Source organism: Poecile atricapillus, chromosome W, assembly GCF_030490865.1.
Source record: "Poecile atricapillus isolate bPoeAtr1 chromosome W, bPoeAtr1.hap1, whole genome shotgun sequence".
Lineage (NCBI taxonomy): Eukaryota > Metazoa > Chordata > Aves > Passeriformes > Paridae > Poecile > Poecile atricapillus.
In genome coordinates this window covers 26,575,576-26,594,566 of record NC_081288.1, presented here as the reverse complement: position 1 = coordinate 26,594,566, position 18,991 = coordinate 26,575,576, and the positions used below count along the sequence as shown (strand labels likewise).

Sequence of the window (18,991 nt, the reverse complement as noted above, 5' to 3'; positions counted from 1 at the left end):
CACAACAGAGCCCGCTCGACGTGTCCGGGGCCGGCTGACCAATAGGAGAGCTGAGCTTCGTGACAAACAACCTTGACAGCCAATCGAATAAGGGATCTCAAAGGCCTGGGTGGGACTAAGTGCTGCAACAGAGACCGCCCAGGTGGGGTGGGCATTCTCTCAGGCTAGCCAGTGACAAAGAGGAGGTTTGTCATTGATAGTTGTGTCAGCCAATGGAACAGGGTGGGAGCGCGGCTGGTGTGCCTGCAGTCCGCGGGACCTGCTGTCACGACCCGTACCAGCTCCCGGGGTTCATAAAGGACCCAGCCGCCCCTCCTGCCCCGGGCTCCCGGGAGAAAAGCCCTACGCCTGCTTGCCATGCGAGCCCACAGTGCTCAGACTGCCGGCGGGGACCGCCAGGCAGGACGCCAGCACCAAGGAGGAAACCCTTCTGCCTGAGTGGGCTCTGCGGACTGGCAGGTGACTCCTGCAGGGTGGCGGGGAAAGCTGCCTGTCCTGCTCCTCCGCCTGGCCACACGCATGCTTGTGGCACCACCGTCACAAGCGCCAACCTGTGGCACACGAGGAAGCCGAGGGAGGATTTACATTTGTTTATTCAGCGGCCGGCGAGACCGCTTTCGCTTGCGTCCCGGCTCGTTTTGCCGCTGACGTCAGAGGGGGCGTGGCCGACGCTGGCGCGTGCGGGGGGCGGGGGGGGGGCGCGCGCGCGTGTGTGCGTGCGCGAGCGAGCGAGCGAGAGTGGCGCGAGCGGGGCCCGGCGCGCGCGTGCGCCGGCGGCGCGGGGCGGCCCGAGGGGCCGAGCGGGCGGTGAGGAGGCGGCGGCGGGACCCGACCGGCCTGGCCCGGCCCGGCGGGGCCCCTCCAACCTTCCCGAGGGGAAGGGCGGGCGCCTCGGCCCGGCAGCGAGCTCCGAAGGGCTGGGTGGGGGTTAGACGGGGGACTCTCCTCAGCGCGGTGGGCTGCGGGGGTCGCTGGGCCTTGGTCGTGGGAAGCGGCTCCCGCTTGGGTTGCTGTTGCTGTTGTTGTTTTTGTTTTGGTGGTGGTGGTTGTGAGGGCGTAGGGTGGGGAGGGGCGGGGTGGAAAGGTGCGAGGCAGGCCGTGGGGCTGGTCCCGCCTGCCCTACCCTCGCTCCCACGGGCTTTGTGCTGCCTCTGGTTGCTAACGGAGACTTCCCTTTGTCGGAGCGCAGGGTGACCTGTGAGGAATCGCCTTCCCCGCAGCCTCGACTTTGGTTTCTCGTGGCCTAGCAAGAAGTGCTTTCCTTTCCCGAGCTGTTGGTATCTTCCTGCCAGGATTCAGTCGTTCCCAAAGGAATGGAGGAATGCAGCTGATAAGTGCTTAACCACCCTGCGCTTCTATAGGCAGTACCAAGCGCTGGCCTTCTTCCCTTTGGCAGTTTGGGGGTGGGTCTCTCCTAGTTACGTGGTCTGGGTACCTTTTTTAGTGGCACTGTAGACCGAAGGAGATGGAAGAAAAGGAGCGATGTGATAAATTCCAGCCGGTATCTTGACACGAAGTAGAACCATATATTTTGACATTTTAAAATTGTTCTTTTATGTGGAGGGAAATACTACATTTTATGGGGTATGAGAAGAGGGAGGTTGCAGATCTTCATGTGGTTTTTAAAACCGGCTATCAGAGCCAATTACTGAATAAACTGAAGCACAAGAGGAGGATTTGTATGCTGGAAGCAGCACTAGCCCACGAAAGGGGCAGTGGGCTGTTGTGACTGTGGAGGCAGGAACTTTAGCCTCCTTCATTTTTCACCACCTACTCCCTATCCACCCATCGAGAAAATGAGTTGTGTGCCATGGAAAGGTGACAAGACCAAATCGGAATCGCCAGAGCCATCCCAGCTACCACCACAGCATATTTACCATGAGAAGCAACGCAGGGAGCTGTGCGCCCTCCATGCCCTCAACAATGTCTTCCAGGACAGCAACGCCTTCACTAGGGAAACCCTGCAGGAGATTTTCCAGAGGTAGGATGCTCTCTGTACTGGCATTAGCTTCCCCTTGTCCTCTGCTGATGGGAGGAATTTTTGGGTGTTAACCTGGGGGGAAATGGAAAGAAAAGGAGGGATTCGGATTGTGCCACTGCTTTGAGCTGAGTGTATCTTTTTTTTTTAACCCCAGCCTTTTTTTTTTTTTTTTACCCTCCATGCAGAAATTCTCATTTTACTTGTTTCTTAACCTGTTCTGGCTCCCAGTTTTGGGTATAAGAGCTTTATTGCAGATGCTATCATGTGGTTGGAGTGCTGTCTTCCTCTCTACTCATCTTGCTGCCTCTTCTGCCTGTCTTCTGTATTTTTGTCCTGCCTTGTGTAAATAAACTACCTAGATGTCAGTAATGGATTTGGGGATTACCTTGGGAGAATGAAGGTGGCAGGAATGACTAACAGGTCATCATAAAAACTTACTGACTTAGTACTGCAACACATGCAAGTTTTTTAGAAATTAGAAGTTTTGCCAAATGAGTGACTCCTTATTCAAGAGGTTCAGTGAAGTTCTTCAAACATTATGGGCTTTTTTTTACATGCATCAAGACTCTTTGTACTCTTTTAAACTGGGTTTAATTTCAGTAGCTGGATGCCTGTTTCCTGTGACATTGCTAGATGTTTCCCAGCAGCTTCAGATAATCAATAAAGTGGGTTTGACTTTTACAGGGATGAATATAAATTATTAACGTGGCCTGTGCCATAGCTCATATTTTGCTCAGTGTTTATTTTATGGTGTTTTGATGCTTTATGGAAGTTCTGTGTGAGCCTCTGTAAGTTCTGGTGACCCACCACTGATGAAGCTAAGTGATGATATAGGAAAAGGGCACATCTCTGATACTCAACCTGCAGACATTGTAAACATTATGTAAGTTATGGTTGAATACCTGTTACCAGCAGTTGCCAGCATCTCGTGTTTTTTATAGGCAGGAGACCCCACATCATGGCAGCACGTGCTGTGGGATGAGGCAGTCGTGGTATCCTGTGATGATGAGCAGGGAGCTGTGGGCCTGTTGCTGCTCTCCTGAAAACTGGCAAATTTATGAAACTGGTGCTTGACTCATCAAACTCATGCCTGTCTTTGGCAAAATAATGTGGTGAAGGACAATAGCAAGTGTCAGACTGAAATGCTATTTATTACAGCTTTGTAGATAAAACTCCTGCTGGTGGAGTGGAGCTGGTCCATGGCAGGCTCAAGGCACTCTTTGTCCAGCGTAAACACACTGTGGTTTTGTTCCAGAGCAGCAATTGTCAGAATCTTAATCACAGCTGGATTGCTCTTGGCCTGAAGCAAACAAAGGCAGTTCATGTGGTAGAAGGAGTGTGATGATCTAATTAGTTGGCTTTCATTGCATTTGGTGAGACAGAGTTAGTGTGCAGCATGAAACGTCCCAGAAAAAGACTGGATATTAATCTTGTTGGACCTCTTTCCCTGTAAGGGAGAGTTTGTCTTTTATTCCAACCTGGAGTTGTTCCATCCTAATACTCGGATCAAGATACACAGATTGGTTCAGCCCCATGGTAGTATGGAAATACACATGGATGTTCCTCCTGGAAATGGGTGATCTATAAGCTACGCATAAGAATTGCCACTGCCTTTCTGTTTCTGTTGCGTGACTACTTGTTTGTAGCTCTTTGACTTTCCTTTAAGAAATGTGAATTTAGTTGCCCTTTATATGTCTTTTCCTGTGTTCTACTCACATTCTATGTATTGATAAAAGACTGATGAATATTTTTAATAACATGCAAAAATGTTGAGGTCTGATTTTTAAACCCGGTGTTGACAAAGTAACAAAATCACAAATAAACTTAAGCTCTCTAGCTTTTACCACATTCTTTGGAGAATGATTGAACCACATTGCTTAATCATTAGCTTCCCTTTTGCTGCATCCTATTGTGTAAGGCCAGGGTAGTCTGATGATTATCATCTCAAGCATATGCCAAAACTTGGTCTGGGCACCCCTCTGATTTTGTATTCTTTTCCTCTTCTTTCCTCTAAAATAAGAAATACCTTTTTGATGTTCCTCTGGCTTTTGTTGCAGGAAGTATGATTGCATGTTCCAAGTGTTGCATGGAGATACAAACAAAATCTCTTTGCTTCACTGGAGTCTGCATATTGAGAACTGATTAGGAAAGACAACTGCATGCAGGAATCTTGTGTTAAGACAACATGTTGATGAAAGTTTCTGATGTAGAAAGATTAGGAGGATTATTACCTGGATTTCTGTCCAACTTTGTCAGTCTTCCTCAGCTCAGTAGCTAGATTAAAAAAACCAGAACAACAATATAATTCCTTGCCTAGTCAGAATCTTTCAGCTGATGATTGTGGACTCTGCTTAGGTATGAGTGGTTCAAGATGTTGAGGTGGTTCGTGGGGCAAGTTTGCTCACAGGTGCCAGTTTTTTGTTGCCCATGCTGGTCACCTCATCGCATTTCTGGGGCTCTGGAAGTTATGTGAAGGAGCAAAGATAGATCTGTTCTTTCAGCTCTTGAATAAACTTGTCTCTGGAAAATGGTACCATGAGAGGGTGCTTCTGCAGCCCAAAGGGCTCTCTGAATTGTAAGGTTTTCCTTGCTCGCTGGCGCTCAGAAGAGTTGGTAGGTTTGAAGCAATGATCTTGAGGAGTTAGCCATAGCCAAGTGATCTCGCTTTATGGAGATGCTGGAAGAGCTGTGACAAGCTGCAGGTTCTATCTCTGTGATTAGTAAAATACACCCCCACGGTGGTTATTAACAGCTTGTCCTCTTACCATGGTCTTGTGGACTCCTCTCCCTTCTGTAGTGAACACTTCCCAGATTCTTCTGCTGCAGACTGCTCCACTGTGAAAAAACTCACAGCTGAAGACAAAGGCTACCTGTCTGTAGCCTCTCCAGCCTTGGTTGCTCTGAAACTCCCTACCCAGTCCACTGCTTTCTTCTTGTCAAATGCTTTATGCTGTCAGGGTGTCACTGAAAACTGGGAAATAAACTTTGCACAGCTGGTTAGGTAAGAAAGCTGAGATTACTTTATTCAGCATGCTGGGTGCATGGGAATTGCTCCACCTAACGTGTACACCCAGCAGTCTACCAGTCATATAACCAGACCATGTTATATGCATGAAACCAGTATATAGTCACTGCATTTCTATTACAAATGCATTGTATTTCCTAAATTCATGCATATATGTTAATTATTTCCATGGATTTATTTGGATATCAGTAGGGGTCTTTTGAGGTTCTTTGGTAGTCATTTGGGAATATCCCATTCCCCAGATTTTCCATTGATGGTTCTGGATCTTCTAGTGAATCTTTTCACCTTGAGAATATCTCAAGTATTTTTGTCAGGTCACGATGCACTTCTCTTATCATTCTTTGGCCTGGCAATCTATCTCTGTTCTCAAAACTAAGACATGTGCTAGTACATCCTAATCACTGATATAGGTAAATAAGGAAGCGCTAGCTGGTACAAGACTATTAGTCACAGATGTAGGGGGTTAACACAAAGCCACATTAATCTCTGGCATGTGTACAAAGTACTATATGGTACAAAATGAAGTGTTAATCATAGATATAGGGATCAAACACTATTGTGCTAAAGTTAAAAAGAATTAAGGAATTAAAAAGAATTAAAAACATCTTCTGCTACTGCTGCATGGATGCCTTTTTAAAGAAATACAATTTGTTGGGTAATGAGGGCAGGAATGCAGAAGGGCTGAGGGATTTTCAGTGGATGAAGTACGCCTGCAGAACGTGCAGCATGCTAAAGGCTGACCGAGAAACGTGCAGGAACATTAGGAGTTTTGGGGATGGAGCTGACAGGAGGAGGAGGAGGCAGGTAAAATACAGATGTTTGGATGGTATGAAATCTGAACTTTGCAATAGTAGAATTAATGGAGTCCTTATCAATGGAAAGAACAACTCATCACAACAGAACTCATCTGAGGCTTGACTTTCTTTGGATTGGCATTACACGACTTCGTTGTTCTCTGCTCCCAGTTTCCCCCATACTTGCTTTTCCTTCTGTCATCTTCATAATAATACATCCTGTTGTTTTCCCTCCTTACAAATTTTCTTGGGCGGAGGGGGGAAACATAAAACCATAGAAGTGGCTAACACGGTATTTTGCCACACATCTCCATGTTGTGTTTCACATCCGTTATCTGAACTTGTGCAAAAGCTGTTGTATATTTTGGCATGTAACTTCATAGCAGCCCACAGCTTCCTCACAAGAGGAGGTGGAGGGGCAGGCATTGATCTCTCCTCTGGTGACCAGTAACAGGACCTGAAGGAATGGCATGAAGCACTGTCAGAGGTTAGGTTTGATATTAGGAAAAGGTTCTTCACCCAGAGGGTGAGTTTGGCACTGGAAGAAGCTCCCCAGGGAAGTGGTCACAGCCCCTGACAGAGTTCATGAGGCATTTGGACAGTGCTCTAGTGCTCATGGTGTGATCCTTGGAGCTGTCCTGTCTGTGACCAGGAGTTTGACTCTGTGTGGATCCCTTCCAAATCAGAATATTCTGTGATTATATGAATGTGATGGACTGTGGTTCTGCATTTTTAGATGCTGTCGTAATGCAAGTGATGTTTAAGCAAACTTACAGGTCGAAACTGAAGGGATTTGTTCACATCAGGATTATCTGTTTAGTTACCTACAGCAACAGATACTTTTTTATCATCTAGGAACAGCAACACTTTAGAGAGCTCCCAACCCCAAGTATCTTCACAGCTTTGTGTCTGAATACTTCTTTCATCTACCAGTGGAGGAGGAAAAAGAACAACCTTTCTGCAGCCAACCTCTCCTGCCTCTTTTACTCATCCAGTCTTCAAGACTGGTGTTGACTGTTGAACTCTTGAAATTGTAATAGCCATTGTCCTAAATTGGCGTTTACTCCACTGTAAATAGAGAAAAAATCATAATTGAAGCATCCTTCAGAAGTTCCAGTTCAAGGGGTCAGGGAGGAAGAACTTTGTGATCTCTTACACATCAAAGGCAGGATTTTGGAGGCTTTGTACATCAAGGTTATTCTTACTGCATTACTTACTTAGTTCCCTCAGCCCATTTGATGAAGGATAAGGGGGGATGGAGTAGTTTGTGTTTAAGCACAAAACTCCTGAAAGTTGATTTCAAATTATACAGCAAGTAGCCCCTTTCCAGTTGTGGAATACAGGTTCAGCAAGCATCTGCTAGAGCATTCTCTTCTGTCTGCAGGCTGTCTCCCAACACCATGGTGACCCCCCACAAGAAGAGCATGCTGGGGAATGGGAACTATGATGTGAACGTGATTATGGCAGCACTTCAGACCAAAGGCTACGAGGCGGTTTGGTGGGATAAGCGCAGGTACTGAGAATTTGTGTAATTCTGGAGGTGGCTACTGTTTACAAAAATGAGGAAGAGATTGGAGTGAAAGCACCAGAACATAATCTGGTTGATGTTTTGTGTCCTGTACTCTTTCAGGGATGTTAATGCCATTAACCTGTCTAACGTGATGGGCTTCATTATGAATCTGCCCTCCAGCCTTTGCTGGGGCCCCTTGAAGCTCCCCCTCAAGCGACAGCACTGGATCTGTGTCCGGGAGGTGGGAGGCACCTACTACAACCTCGACTCCAAGCTCAAGGTGCCCGAGTGGATTGGAGGTGAAAGTGAGCTCAGGTAGGATTTCCTCTAATCCTTCCATATTGGAGGTAAGGAGTCTGTCCTTAAGCAGTTGGAGATTGAAATATGTATGGTTGACCTTACACAGTAAAAATTGTGAGAGTAATGAGGTTCTTCTGCTTCCACTTGGATTGATGCCCCATTTGTGCAAAGCTAGGGAAGTGCTTTTGGCAGTGGTGTCTCTATGAGCACAGGATAGCTTTACTTGGCCTCTTATGTGTGTGTCTCTGTCAGTGACGAAGGTAGAGGCCACCTCTGGTATTAGTGGGTGATACCTGCAACAGATGTGCTGTGCCCTGTTCCCTCCTTGAACATGACAGTACATCGAAGATTCTTTGCCTCTTTAGTAACAATCTGTATGCTTCCAGCAAGAGGCTTTCCAGACTAAAAGTGCAGCCTTATCTGTGACAGCAGTAAGAGCTGTTTGCTAGGAATCACTTTTCCTATGTAAGCATATGCTGCCCTTGTGGTTTGGCTCCCCTCCCTCTTTAATCTCTTAACACAAGATGGTCATTGTAAATACTTTGTAAAGTTTCACCTGCTCTTGATTGCTGTTTAGCTTCCATTCCATTGTGCCATAAATCCTACTGGCAGCTTTGCTGCCTTCACTAGACTTGTTCTGAGATAGGGATTGCACATGTGCAGTGCTTGCAGAGCCAGTTGTACCATTGAAGTTTTGGTAAATTTCTGGGGTAAAGTAACTCTCTTATGAAACTACTGTGCAGAGGTTCTGGTGGATTTTATCCTAGGCATTTATTATTCTTCAGCAATAAAAAAGGACTTTCTCTACTGGGAGTTTTGGAAACCTGGACCAGAAGATATTGGAGAAAATGTTGTTTTTCATATTTATTGGAAGTAATCGAAGTTTGGTATTAGAAAAAGCTTAGGTGCAGAAAGAGGCTAAAAAAACATGTCAAATGACTAAGTGGTACACTGCTGCTAAGGACATCTAAATGATGGGTGTTCTTTTTTTACTAGAAAAATATTTTTTCCCAGATTTGTTGGAATTATTTTAAGCTAAGGTGGGATTCTTGATCTTGGAAATATGAAGAAACTAAACTTGGTTTTAATTCTGTTTTCTTACCTTGGAAATTAAGAAAGTGGCACCTATATAGACTCATCTTTGCTGAGGTTAAGATAATGCCTGTCTTGATTCCGAGAATTTTCTGGGTAGAGATGGTTGAATCTATCAAGGAAAATTTAATATTTGTTTGTGGTTTTTTTCTGTCATAAAATAATTAAAGACAGTGGAGTTTTCCCCCATTTCTTGTCCCATCTGAATAGTTAGTCATATGTAGTTGTTGTTGCAGATGACAAAGCTCTACATTCAGTAGCACTTGCTTCTGTTTCTCTTTATGATAGGAAATTTTTGAAACACCAGCTGAGAGGAAAGAACTGTGAACTCCTATTGGTGGTGCCAGAGGAGGTGGAAGCACACCAGACCTGGAGAGCTGATGTGTGACCTGGGCTGACTCTGTCCTCCCACTACAGTTCTTCCCCTTTACTGAACTCCTGATGTCCTAAAACCTGGATAATGGGTGCCCCGACTCTTCTCATCTGGAATTTCCTTTGTTAGGCTCTTCTCTTCCTTCCTTCCTTGGTGCAATAGGGCAATGGCGCAGGACATTGGGGTAATGGGTGGAGAAGAACTGAGGGCAGAGCAGAGGAAACTGGAAGCCAGTTACTTTAATTGCAAGGTGGGTGAGCTGCAGTGCCCTTTGGCCAGCTGGAAGGCATCATGCTCTGGAAAAACTGGGCTGGGGGAGAGTGCCAGGAAACCCCAGGCCTCCATTTCCCCACGTGGTTCAAGGCTGCGTTTGGTGGGACACTGCTCCCTCCAGGGCTTGTCAGGAAGGAGCAGGGGCTGAGCACGCTGCCACCTTTTTACAGTTCTCTCCCTCCAAAACAAGTTGTCATGAAGACATTTGCAATTCCTAAGGGTCTCTCAGGACACTCAAAACACTAGGAATGGTACGGTGCTCAGCACAACCTTCTGCTTCTTAGGGCTGGTTTGTGCCAGGAATTAGGAAACAATAATAAAACCAGTGTCATCTTCCAATAAATTCTTTGGGTAGCTAGAGGATTCTTCCCCAGGGTGTCCAAGGATTTATGTATGTGGTGAGCAGTTGTTTGGCAGTGTGTGTCTGGCTAAGATGACATGGAAACAGCAAGCACAGGCTAACTGAGGAGTATCAAGTTGCTGGACTGGAGAGAGGCCACAGTCTGCTTGGGTTTCTTCATGCTATGGTGGGTTTTTTTTTACTATTTTTTAAAAGTTATTTAGGTTTTGTGCGTGGTCATCCAGTAGTTTAGGGGCTCCTTGGAGAGAGGAATCAAGCTGAAAAGGTTTTCAAATAAATTAATTCCCTTTTATTTTCCTCTCTTCAGAAGTCTAGCCCACAGTCACAGATGTCATGTGAAATGAAGGAGGTCAAGTTATAAAATAAAAATGGGCTAAGGGAGGAAGCCTTTATAGCAGTCAGTTTTGCCCTTTTATTGCTACCATCCACTGGTGTGGGAGATGCAGAGGGTCCACCAGAACTTTCAGGCATTGGAGACACCCTGGCTTGGTAGTTCAACCCAACCTCTCCTTTAGCACTGGCCAACAAACATTCCATTAATGGTTGAATTGCTTTTTCCTGCCTTCCATGGGGAAGTGAGACTAGACATGGGAGACACTAAGGAATCTCCACCGGCTGTTTCCCAGTCACCCAGGAGAGCTGTAGCTCAGCCATACCTTCCTTGGCAGGAGGAGGAAATGCTGAATTTGGAACTGACTTCGTTGTGTTTAGCGCTTCCTGGCTGAGCTGCTGTTTGCTTCCATCTTTACATGTCTTGGTTGAACAGCAACCTCTGGGACCTGATGGAGCTCGAAGGATCCTGTTCCACCATGCAAGAAACTGTCATTACTGATGTTTGAGCTGGTGAAAGGAGGGATTATAATGACATTTTCTCAGTTATTTTTCTCTTCAGAGCTCTGCAAACGCATGAGCAGGTGCTCGAACCTGAGAGACCACCAAAAGTGGCACCATCCCAACAGAGAACAGAGGCCACATGACAACAGGACAATGATGTTTGCTGACCCCTGGCCATCTGGCAAGCACTTTTGCAGTCCTTTGAGCACAGCCTCCCACAGTCAAGAGCAAACTGCTCTTTTAAAACGTCCTATTTCGTAACACATTCCAATGACCAATACCAGCTGGCAGAGTTTTTAAACACTTTCCAGGCAGGATGTTCAGCCTGCAGGCATTCTGCTCCTGACTTGAAGCCATTTCTTCAAGAGGGGAAAATATAAATCTCAACAGCAACATTTTCTATGCTGATTGAAGTTGCACTTTGGAGAAAAACCCTGTTTGCATGGAAACTGCAAGCCAATGGATCAGTGCACAATATGCAAAGATGTTTTAAAATACTTTGGGGCTGCTTTCCTCTCCTTGTGTGTCAGCTGCTTTCCCGGGGGAGAAACAGTGTGATCCAGCTGCTCAGGTAAAGGGAAAGTGTATGATCACATCCCCGTGGGAGGTGAGGCTGCAGTGCCCGAGGGTGGGTGAGCTGGTCCAGTCCCACCACTCGGGAGCGGGGAAGCCCCTTTGTTTTCTTGCTTGTTTGGTTTTGTTAGAGCCTTGTCTTGGGTTTGTTTACAGAGATGTATTTTGTTTAACCAAATATTAAAAATGGAAAAAAAAAAAGTTTCCATATAAATGTCCTATCACTTCTGTATGTTCAATTGAATTGTTCTGTAACAAAGTATGTAAAGGATGAATAAATTTTTTTCTTTGGTTATAAAACCACCATGTTTCTGTGAGTTAAAAACCTTGAATGGTGGACACTGGTGCTGAGGTAGGATCACCTCCTGGAGAATTCCCTTAAGCCATGCAAGGCTTCCCCACCCCTCTGAAGGTGACAAAACCACGTCGGTCCCTTCCACACTGCCAGGCTGTGCATGAAATGGAGAGATCCCTACCCAGAAATCCCCCAGCAGCTCTGAAAGAACTGAGCCTCCCTCAAGGACATCTATTAAAACCACACTGCTCAGGTTGGATTTATTTAATATTCCATACAAAAAAATACGCAGCTGATGTCTGTTCTACTTTATGAGGCAGAGAATCTGCGTGGATGTGATCGTCTCAAACCTGGCCTGCTGCTCCCTCGGTTCTCACACACACACAGCTGCAGTGAAAGTGTTTCTGCAGACGCATCTTCCCAAAGAGTATTTTCCATGGGGTATTGATTGCACCCCTCCTTCCTCTGCTGGGAAAGTCACTCTTCTGCCACCACTGTCCTTCAGCTCCAAATCAGGCACGAAAGCGTTTGTTGTGTCTGACTGCTGCTTTTCAAAGCCTGACCTGTGCCCCAGGGTGTTCTGTGGGAGCAAGAAGCTGGCAGAGGAGCTCCCCCGGTCCAAGTCTGTAACTGGTTATGGCATAGTGATTGAATAAAAGGAAATACTCATGATTTCTAAAGGAGAGGGGGATGCAGACAGGAGCCATCATCAGGTCCAGAGGGGGGCTTCCCTCCCTTGTTATGAACAGGTCAATGTCCCAAAGGAGAACCAAAAATAAAAACAAAAAATGCCCTGGCCCAACAAATCAACAGTTCAATATATCATAATCGCAAGGTCTTCCCACTTGATATGAATCCAACTCAGCTTCCGCAAATTAGATTTTTCCAGATAGTGGAGGCAGGGCCCCTGGCATTCCCCCTGAGAGCCCTGTGTTGGGTCCGAGGAGGATCTGGAAGGAAAACAATTGGTTGAGGAGTATCAAGGACACAAGACACCTTGCCATGCAGTCCCTCCTCCCAAAGCTATTGGTGGTCCTTTGCAGCACCAGTCCCACTCTTGCTACAACAGCTAAGGTCAGTGCCCGACCACAGCCCCCATTAGCCCCTCACAGCACATTTCCACTGGTGAAAGCCAGGTTGTGCTTGCCAGGGATTGCCTCCAGCCTGACACTGGGAATCAGCAGCATTGTACCATTAGAACATCCAGCCAGAGAATCTGGTGGGGTGAGTGAGGCCAGAGTGTACAACAGTCTGCACCCGTCTCCCCAGGCTCCCCCAGCAGCTGCTCGCAGCAGGAGGTGCAGGCACTTCCAGCCAACTCTGCAGGGCCGGGACAAAGGGCTGGGCCTTCCTGCCTCACCTGTCGCTGCTGCAGCTGCTGCTGTTGCTCCATCTGCAGTTTTTCGGTTTCAAAGACGACAGGAAGAACCAGAATCATGAAAGAGGTGGTCCCAATCCACAGAGCTGCCCTAGAGAATCTATCAAGGAGAAAGAAACCTAGAAATCAGTTCTCATTGGCACAATCCCGCGTTTCCCTTCCGTGCCTCAACCATAAACCTGCCTCCAAATCCAACCCCGGACTCCGGGGTGTCCCTTTATCCCCGCCCTTAGAAGCCGCCCTTAAACAAAAGCCACGGTTCTTCCGCTCCCCGCAGGCTCCGCACTGCGCTACCAGCGGCCAAAGCCTCCGCGAAAGCCGGCGGAGCCGCCCCGCGCCCCCGCTCTGCCCGCCGGGCCCGCTCCGAAGGGCTCCGGCCCGGCCCGCCGCCCCCTCACCTGTACATCTTCTGCGCTACCGTCAGCGACAGGTCGAACGTAGCCCCGGCCGCCGACCGGACGCTCTCGGGGAACATCTCCGTGAGTCCCCACAGCCGCTCCGCCAGCGTCTCGTCCAGCTGCGGGCGGCACCACCGTGTCAGGCCCCGCCGCACGGCCCTGCGCGCCCCGCGGGGTCACCGCGCCCGCCCGGCCTTCCCCGCCGCCTGCCCCGATACCTCCTCGTCGTCCTCTTCCTCCTCCTCGAGCTCGTCCTCCAGCTCCTCGGCCTTGCCCGCGCCGCCCTTGGGCAGCAGCTCCTCCGGGGACAGGGACGCCGCGGCCGCCATCGCCACCACACAGGACGGAAGGAGCGGCGGCCAGAGCGCCGCCGGAAGCGCGGCAGCCCTCCCGCCACCCAGCCCGGGCGAGACAGCGCCCCCTGGCGGCCCGGAGGAGCATCGGCCGCACCCCACCCCGGCCCCGGCAGCACAGCACGACGCGTTACAAAAACCCTCAGAACCGGGTTTTAATTGCAAGGTTTTATGTAAAATATGAAAAACTCTCGAGAACGAGCAACTCCAGCATCCTGCTCCCCCAAGGCTGACGGTGAGGTTTGTACAATCACCCGCGGGCTCCCCAGGGGGAGCGGGCAGAGGTCTCCCCGCTTCTGTATGTGGGGAAGGCGAGGAGGAGCCCTCATGGAGATGGATCTTCTCCACCGCCTCTTGTCCGGCTGCCTTAGAGAAGAGGGTACCTGTGCTGGGCTGCGGTGAGGAAATGTAGCAAGGTAAAGTGCTCTGAGGAAAATCGTGTTAATTAACAGCACAGTGGTGCCAAATCAGCCATTAGCAGTACCCACGGCACCACACAACGCTGGAGGCATCTCGGCACTCGTGGTCCCGTGAAACCAAGTACCTCCACACAGTACCAACATGGCTGGGAGGCCTAAGCCAGCCCCAGCATCCCGTGTGCCAAGACCTAGAACCAGCCTGGCCACCTCTTGTTCACTTCTTCCTCCGGCTGTGCTGCTTCAGCTCCTCCAGCTCCTTCTCCATGAGGTGGGACTCAGCAGTGGTCTCAGAGAGCTGGAATGCACAGGAAACAACAGGAGTTAAAAGTTGTGAGGCTTTTCCAACTTCACAGCACACAGATTTACAGCCACAAGCCAGGTCCTGCAGGAAGGAATTTGTTTCTGTTGAGCAAGGGAGAAGCTGCCTGTCATGCTTCACTGAGATCACCTGGAAAACCTGGAGAGCAGCTAGCACTTCTGCTAAATGTTCCAGCCACAAAAGCCATTTTCCAGCTTTAAAATATGTGAAGAGTAAGGAAAGAAAATATTTGTTTAGAGTGACATAAAAGCTAAATCCCTTATTAACTGAGAATAGATGTGTGTTTCTATTTCACTGAATGTCTCTCCAGATTTTAAGCATGAGAGCTGAGATCTCTGGGTAAGGTTGAATTTTGGTTTATTTACTGGAAATTCTGTCATCCAGAGTTTTACACATAGGACAGATGTCACACCCCTCATGACAGCAGATGGAAGCTTTGATCTTCTGTGACCAGAGATAGTGGCTGTAACTCAGTTTCATAGTTAGGGCAGAGGACAGAGTGGCAAGAAGAATGCTATATTCTGTGCAGAAAGGGAAACAGGAGACGTGGCATTGCCTGGGCTTCTCTCTCCTCAGTCACAGTGGTTGCAACAAGCTCTGATGTGGGGGGAACCTTCCCCTTTTTCCACAGAGGGGATCAGGCTTTACTCCCACAGTCACTTTGCCATTACACCTGGGTTGCACAGCAGAGTAAAGCAGAAAGTGGGGTGCAGTGAGAGCAGCCTTCTTCAGGGGACCCAGCACCCTTTGCTCGGGCATTCCCACTGCTATGGGCAGGCAGGAGTTGGGCAAAGGCTCACCATGTCCAGCAGAATGTCCACTTTCAGCCGAAGTAGGTTGTTTTCTTCCTCTAGCTGCTGGTTTCGTTTGCGCAAGCGCTGCAGCTCCCTGCGCTCCCCCCCCACAAAGGTTCCTGATTCTTGGAGGAAAGAAGGAGGTCAAAATACAGATTGTCAGCCAACCATGGTTACTTCAGACCAGAGCAAGCTGAGCTGTACTCTACCTGAAACCCAGTGGCCATTTTCGAACTTCAGGCTCTGGCCAGCAAGGTTCATTGTGGGGGTGCCGTATTCCAGGCCCAGCTCAACCTCACGGGTGGATCTATCCAGCTGCAGGGATAAGATCACACTCAGAGTTTCACAGAATTCCAGAGCCACCCCCTGCTTTCTAATTTCTTAGTGACTGGCATTCCAGTGGAAGATGCTGGTCCAAATGGCCCTGGAACCCTAATTGGATGATATACTGCTGCAGTAGAGGACTGGCTCTGCACCTTCTCCCACCCCCACACTCATCTCCCTGCACTTGGAGACCACTGGTGAGAAGTTTTCAGTGACATAGTTCTGGACTGCAGGTGGGGTGATGATTCTTCCCTGGGCTATTCCATTTCTAGCTTCATGTATAGTCACCAGTGATCAGGAAAGGTGCTGCACTGCAGGAAGAAAGCAGCACAGTTGGAATAATAGAATATACTGAGTTGGAAAGAACCCACAAGTATCATTGAGTCCAGCTCCTGGCCCTGCACAGGACCATTCCCAAGAGCTGCACCACGTCTGAGAGTACTGTCCAAACACGTCCTGAACGGCTTCGGGCTGTGACCACAGTCCTGGGAAGTCTGTTCCAGAGCCCAATCACCCTCTGGGTGAAGAACCTGTTCCTGCCCCAGAAGCAGCTGGGAGCTCTTGTAAGGATTATGGCACGCACAGCAGGAGCCACCCACCCCTGCCACCAAGGCAGCAAACCCCCGGTGCTGGGACTCACCAGGTGCAGGTTGGACAGCGAGGCCCATTTCCTGGGTGGGGTCCTCTTCGGGCTGAAGGAGTTCCCAAAGAGAGGCATCTCTCGCTGCTCCTCAGGCTTACGGAAGGCTCCTGAAGGAGAAACAACAGGTCCGAGGCTGTGGACCGAGAGCGATGTGACAAGGTGGCCATTCTCCCCCAGGCAGAGCGCCTCAGCTCTCACGCCAAGATGGCGATTTGGGGGGCGAGTCCTGGCCGCCTCCCTGCCACTGCCACCAGGCAGCACCGGCCCTCGGTGCACGGGCACGTCCCTCGCACCTCCACCTCCACGTGACCGAGCCAGGCTGGGGACAGGAGGTGTCACACCCGCCCCGGCCCTCCCCGCCTCCGGCCGGTACCCCCAGCACCGCGCGGCCCGGCACCTCGGGGGGCACGGGCTGTATCAGCCCACGGGCACGCCGAGGAGCTGCAAGGGGAGCCCCACGGGGCGCTATTCCCCGCACGGGACACCACCGGCATGCTCCTTTGTCCCGTTTTCCCTCCCGGCACCTCACTGGCGAAAGCAGCGGGCTCGGCAAGAGCGGAGCCGATGAAGAATGCCCCTCACCCCCCATCCCCCCCGCGCCGCGGTGGTAGGGCCAGCCCCGCGGTGCGGGGGCGGTTGGGCCGGGCTGTTCCATCGAGCTGCGCCTTTATTCCCGGGGGGGGCCCGCACCTCTCCGTCGGGACGCGCCCGCTCCCGGCGCTCGCCGTCCGCCGCCGGTGGGATCCGCCGCGTGTCCCGGGAGCGGTTTGCGGCCGCCGCGTTACCGTGGCGACGGGATCCGCGGCTCCGCTCCGCCTCCTGTGCTGGAGGGAGACGGGGGCGGAGTGCCGGGCAGCGGGCTTGCGGGTCGGGCTCCGCTCAGGGTCGGGCTGCGTCGAGTTAGTGCCGTGCTGACCGCGCTTTCCTTAACAGCTGCCCTAAAATGCTCGAATCGTCTGGAAGAGTTGTTGAAAATGGTTTTGGTAGGGATTTTTCGTTTATTTTTTCAGGTAAATAGCTAAACGCCATTAGGCAGAAAGCCCTTCCTGGCTTGGGAACGTGGGAGAAGTGGAGGAGGTCAGGCGTCCTGGACTGCACGGGTTCAGGGGTGGATGGGTGAGGGGCTGTAGAGAGAAGAATCGTACGGAATCACTTCGGCTGGAAGAGATCTCTGAGACCTTCAAGTCCTGTCTTTGCCCCGACCACCACCATGTGAACGTGGCCGTGACACTAAGTGCCATGTCCACTCTTGTCCCTAACACCTCCAGGGACGGTGACTCCACAGCAGCAGCTTCTCACACACCTTCCTTTGAAGCAGTCCCAGCATCCCCATTTCCTGTGCACATTGCAAAGTCCTCCCTCTTCAGCACATGATGGAATAAATTTAGATTCATTGTGTTACTTGCCGGCTTGTATTCCATGGGAGGTAGCAGTGGCAGTTGGTTTGGATATTTTGAATGAATGGTACGGGTATGTAACACATATCACCAGCACTTTTTATGTTACAGAGGCAAAATGCCAGTCCTAAGCTATAAAATAATTCTCCAATATGTTAGAATAGCGATCTGAAGTTACTTGCTTCATTGTTAAAAAAGCTTATGTTAAGGACTTCCTGGGGCTTTCCTGAAAAATTTTGGATTAATGAGATACTAAGATGCTGACTTTAGTTAAAAGGGAGCAATAAAGAAAAAGAAAAAAAAAAAAAAAAAGCAGGGGGCAGGCAGACAAAAGGAGAAGAAAAGAAGAGAATCACCAACATTTTGATTTGGTTTGTAGATGTATTAGTACTCCAGGGAAGAAGGAAAAAAAAAGATCTAACAGTCTTTCATTCCCAGAGTGCTTAATTGGCACCCTGCCTTAAGTGAACCAGAAAATTGCTCACTTGGAATAAGAATTGGAAAAATAACACAGTTAAACCCAGTGACTTGAGACAAGAAAAACCTCTGGTGCTGCAGTATCTTTTGATAGTCCAGTTAACCAACATCTGGCTCTTACAGGACACATGCTGTAAAAACAGTTGCCTTCTGACTCAGTACACCAGAGTCTGTGCACTGGAAAGCAGTGATTTTTGCAATAAGAGAAGTGATTGTAATGGGATGCTCACTGTTCAGAGCAACATCTTTGTGAAGTAGTTGTGGCTTCTATCACCATTTAATACCCACACGTGTGTGCATATATTGGGTAAGAAAGATGAAAGGAAGGTCCAGATAAAGGAGGGCAAGGACTTCAGAAGAAAAGCTGAGAGCATGTAGAATTACAATTTTGAAATGAGAAAATAAAGTCAGCACACCTGGGTGCTTATAAGAGCCAAAGACCATACAGGGTAGTGAGGGACTGAGCTCAGTTTGGTTGGGGTGTTATTTTCAGTAGTGTTCACCTTCCTAGAAGAAACCTGTATGTTTCAGCACAGTTGAAACATTACTTGAGTTCTCCTTGTGCTGAGCAGGATGAGTACTGTAGAAATACACTGTAATTATTGTAAAACCCAACTGTCTCATGCATCTGGGGTCTCAGAGTGATTCTCTTACTGCCTCTTTCTGTGGAGCAGAGACTTGGAAAAAGCCAGGCAGCCCATCCCCACCACCTTGGCATGTGAGATGAATGCTTCCTTCTGTGCTCGGTTGCTGTGCCCACAGTGGATAATACCTGTGTGAATGGTCTCATAGTTGGAAGGGTTTGTCAACAAGAGTTCAGAAAGCTTCCCCTGGAGATTAGAAGAAGGAGGCTGAGTGTCTTGATTTTTGCTGTGATTTGCTTCAGAAATCTTTCTTCTTCATGGTTTGACAAAATTTAATTTCTCGCCAGACTCCATTTCCTTGAAAAATGCTGTGGGATTTCCTCACTGCACCAGTCTCCTAAGGTATTTTGGCAGCAGCTTTTCATCATTGTTTCTCCACCTACATCAGGTAGATACCAAGAAAAGAATGGACTGTTGCTGTTTCTAGCATTGTC

General features: G+C 49.0%; 3 protein-coding genes across 8 annotated transcripts; 1 reads left to right on the top strand and 2 right to left on the bottom strand.

Annotated features, from left to right (window-relative positions):
• Positions 1–382: 382 nt before the first annotated feature.
• Positions 383–11,525, top strand: LOC131592343 (josephin-1). Of its 5 annotated transcripts, none has more exons than XM_058863781.1 (5): positions 383–459; positions 1,190–1,981; positions 7,185–7,313; positions 7,431–7,625; positions 8,991–10,576. In XM_058863781.1, the coding sequence occupies exons 2-5, from the start codon at positions 1,797–1,799 to the stop codon at positions 9,088–9,090; spliced, it is 609 nt and encodes a 202-aa protein (XP_058719764.1). In that variant the 5' UTR covers positions 383–459; positions 1,190–1,796; the 3' UTR covers positions 9,091–10,576. The 5 variants fall into 5 exon arrangements, 4 of the variants coding, with proteins under 4 accessions (XP_058719764.1, XP_058719762.1, XP_058719763.1 ...); XM_058863779.1 differs by lacking the exon at positions 383–459 and adding an exon at positions 700–807; XM_058863780.1 differs by lacking the exon at positions 383–459 and adding an exon at positions 785–921.
• Positions 11,526–11,641: 116 nt separating this feature from the next.
• Positions 11,642–13,560, bottom strand: LOC131592344 (mitochondrial import receptor subunit TOM22 homolog). Its single transcript, XM_058863783.1, has 4 exons — positions 13,406–13,560; positions 13,188–13,306; positions 12,772–12,889; positions 11,642–12,361 (listed from the first exon to the last, which is right to left on the bottom strand). The coding sequence occupies exons 1-4, from the start codon at positions 13,514–13,516 to the stop codon at positions 12,287–12,289; spliced, it is 423 nt and encodes a 140-aa protein (XP_058719766.1). The 5' UTR covers positions 13,517–13,560; the 3' UTR covers positions 11,642–12,286.
• Positions 13,561–13,694: 134 nt separating this feature from the next.
• Positions 13,695–16,873, bottom strand: LOC131592341 (protein chibby homolog 1-like). 2 transcript variants are annotated; one of them, XM_058863776.1, is made up of 5 exons: positions 16,730–16,873; positions 16,037–16,146; positions 15,282–15,387; positions 15,079–15,197; positions 13,695–14,254 (listed from the first exon to the last, which is right to left on the bottom strand). In XM_058863776.1, the coding sequence occupies exons 2-5, from the start codon at positions 16,112–16,114 to the stop codon at positions 14,174–14,176; spliced, it is 384 nt and encodes a 127-aa protein (XP_058719759.1). In that variant the 5' UTR covers positions 16,115–16,146; positions 16,730–16,873; the 3' UTR covers positions 13,695–14,173. The 2 variants fall into 2 exon arrangements, with proteins under 2 accessions (XP_058719759.1, XP_058719760.1); XM_058863777.1 differs by having other exon boundaries at positions 15,079–15,191.
• Positions 16,874–18,991: the final 2,118 nt, after the last annotated feature.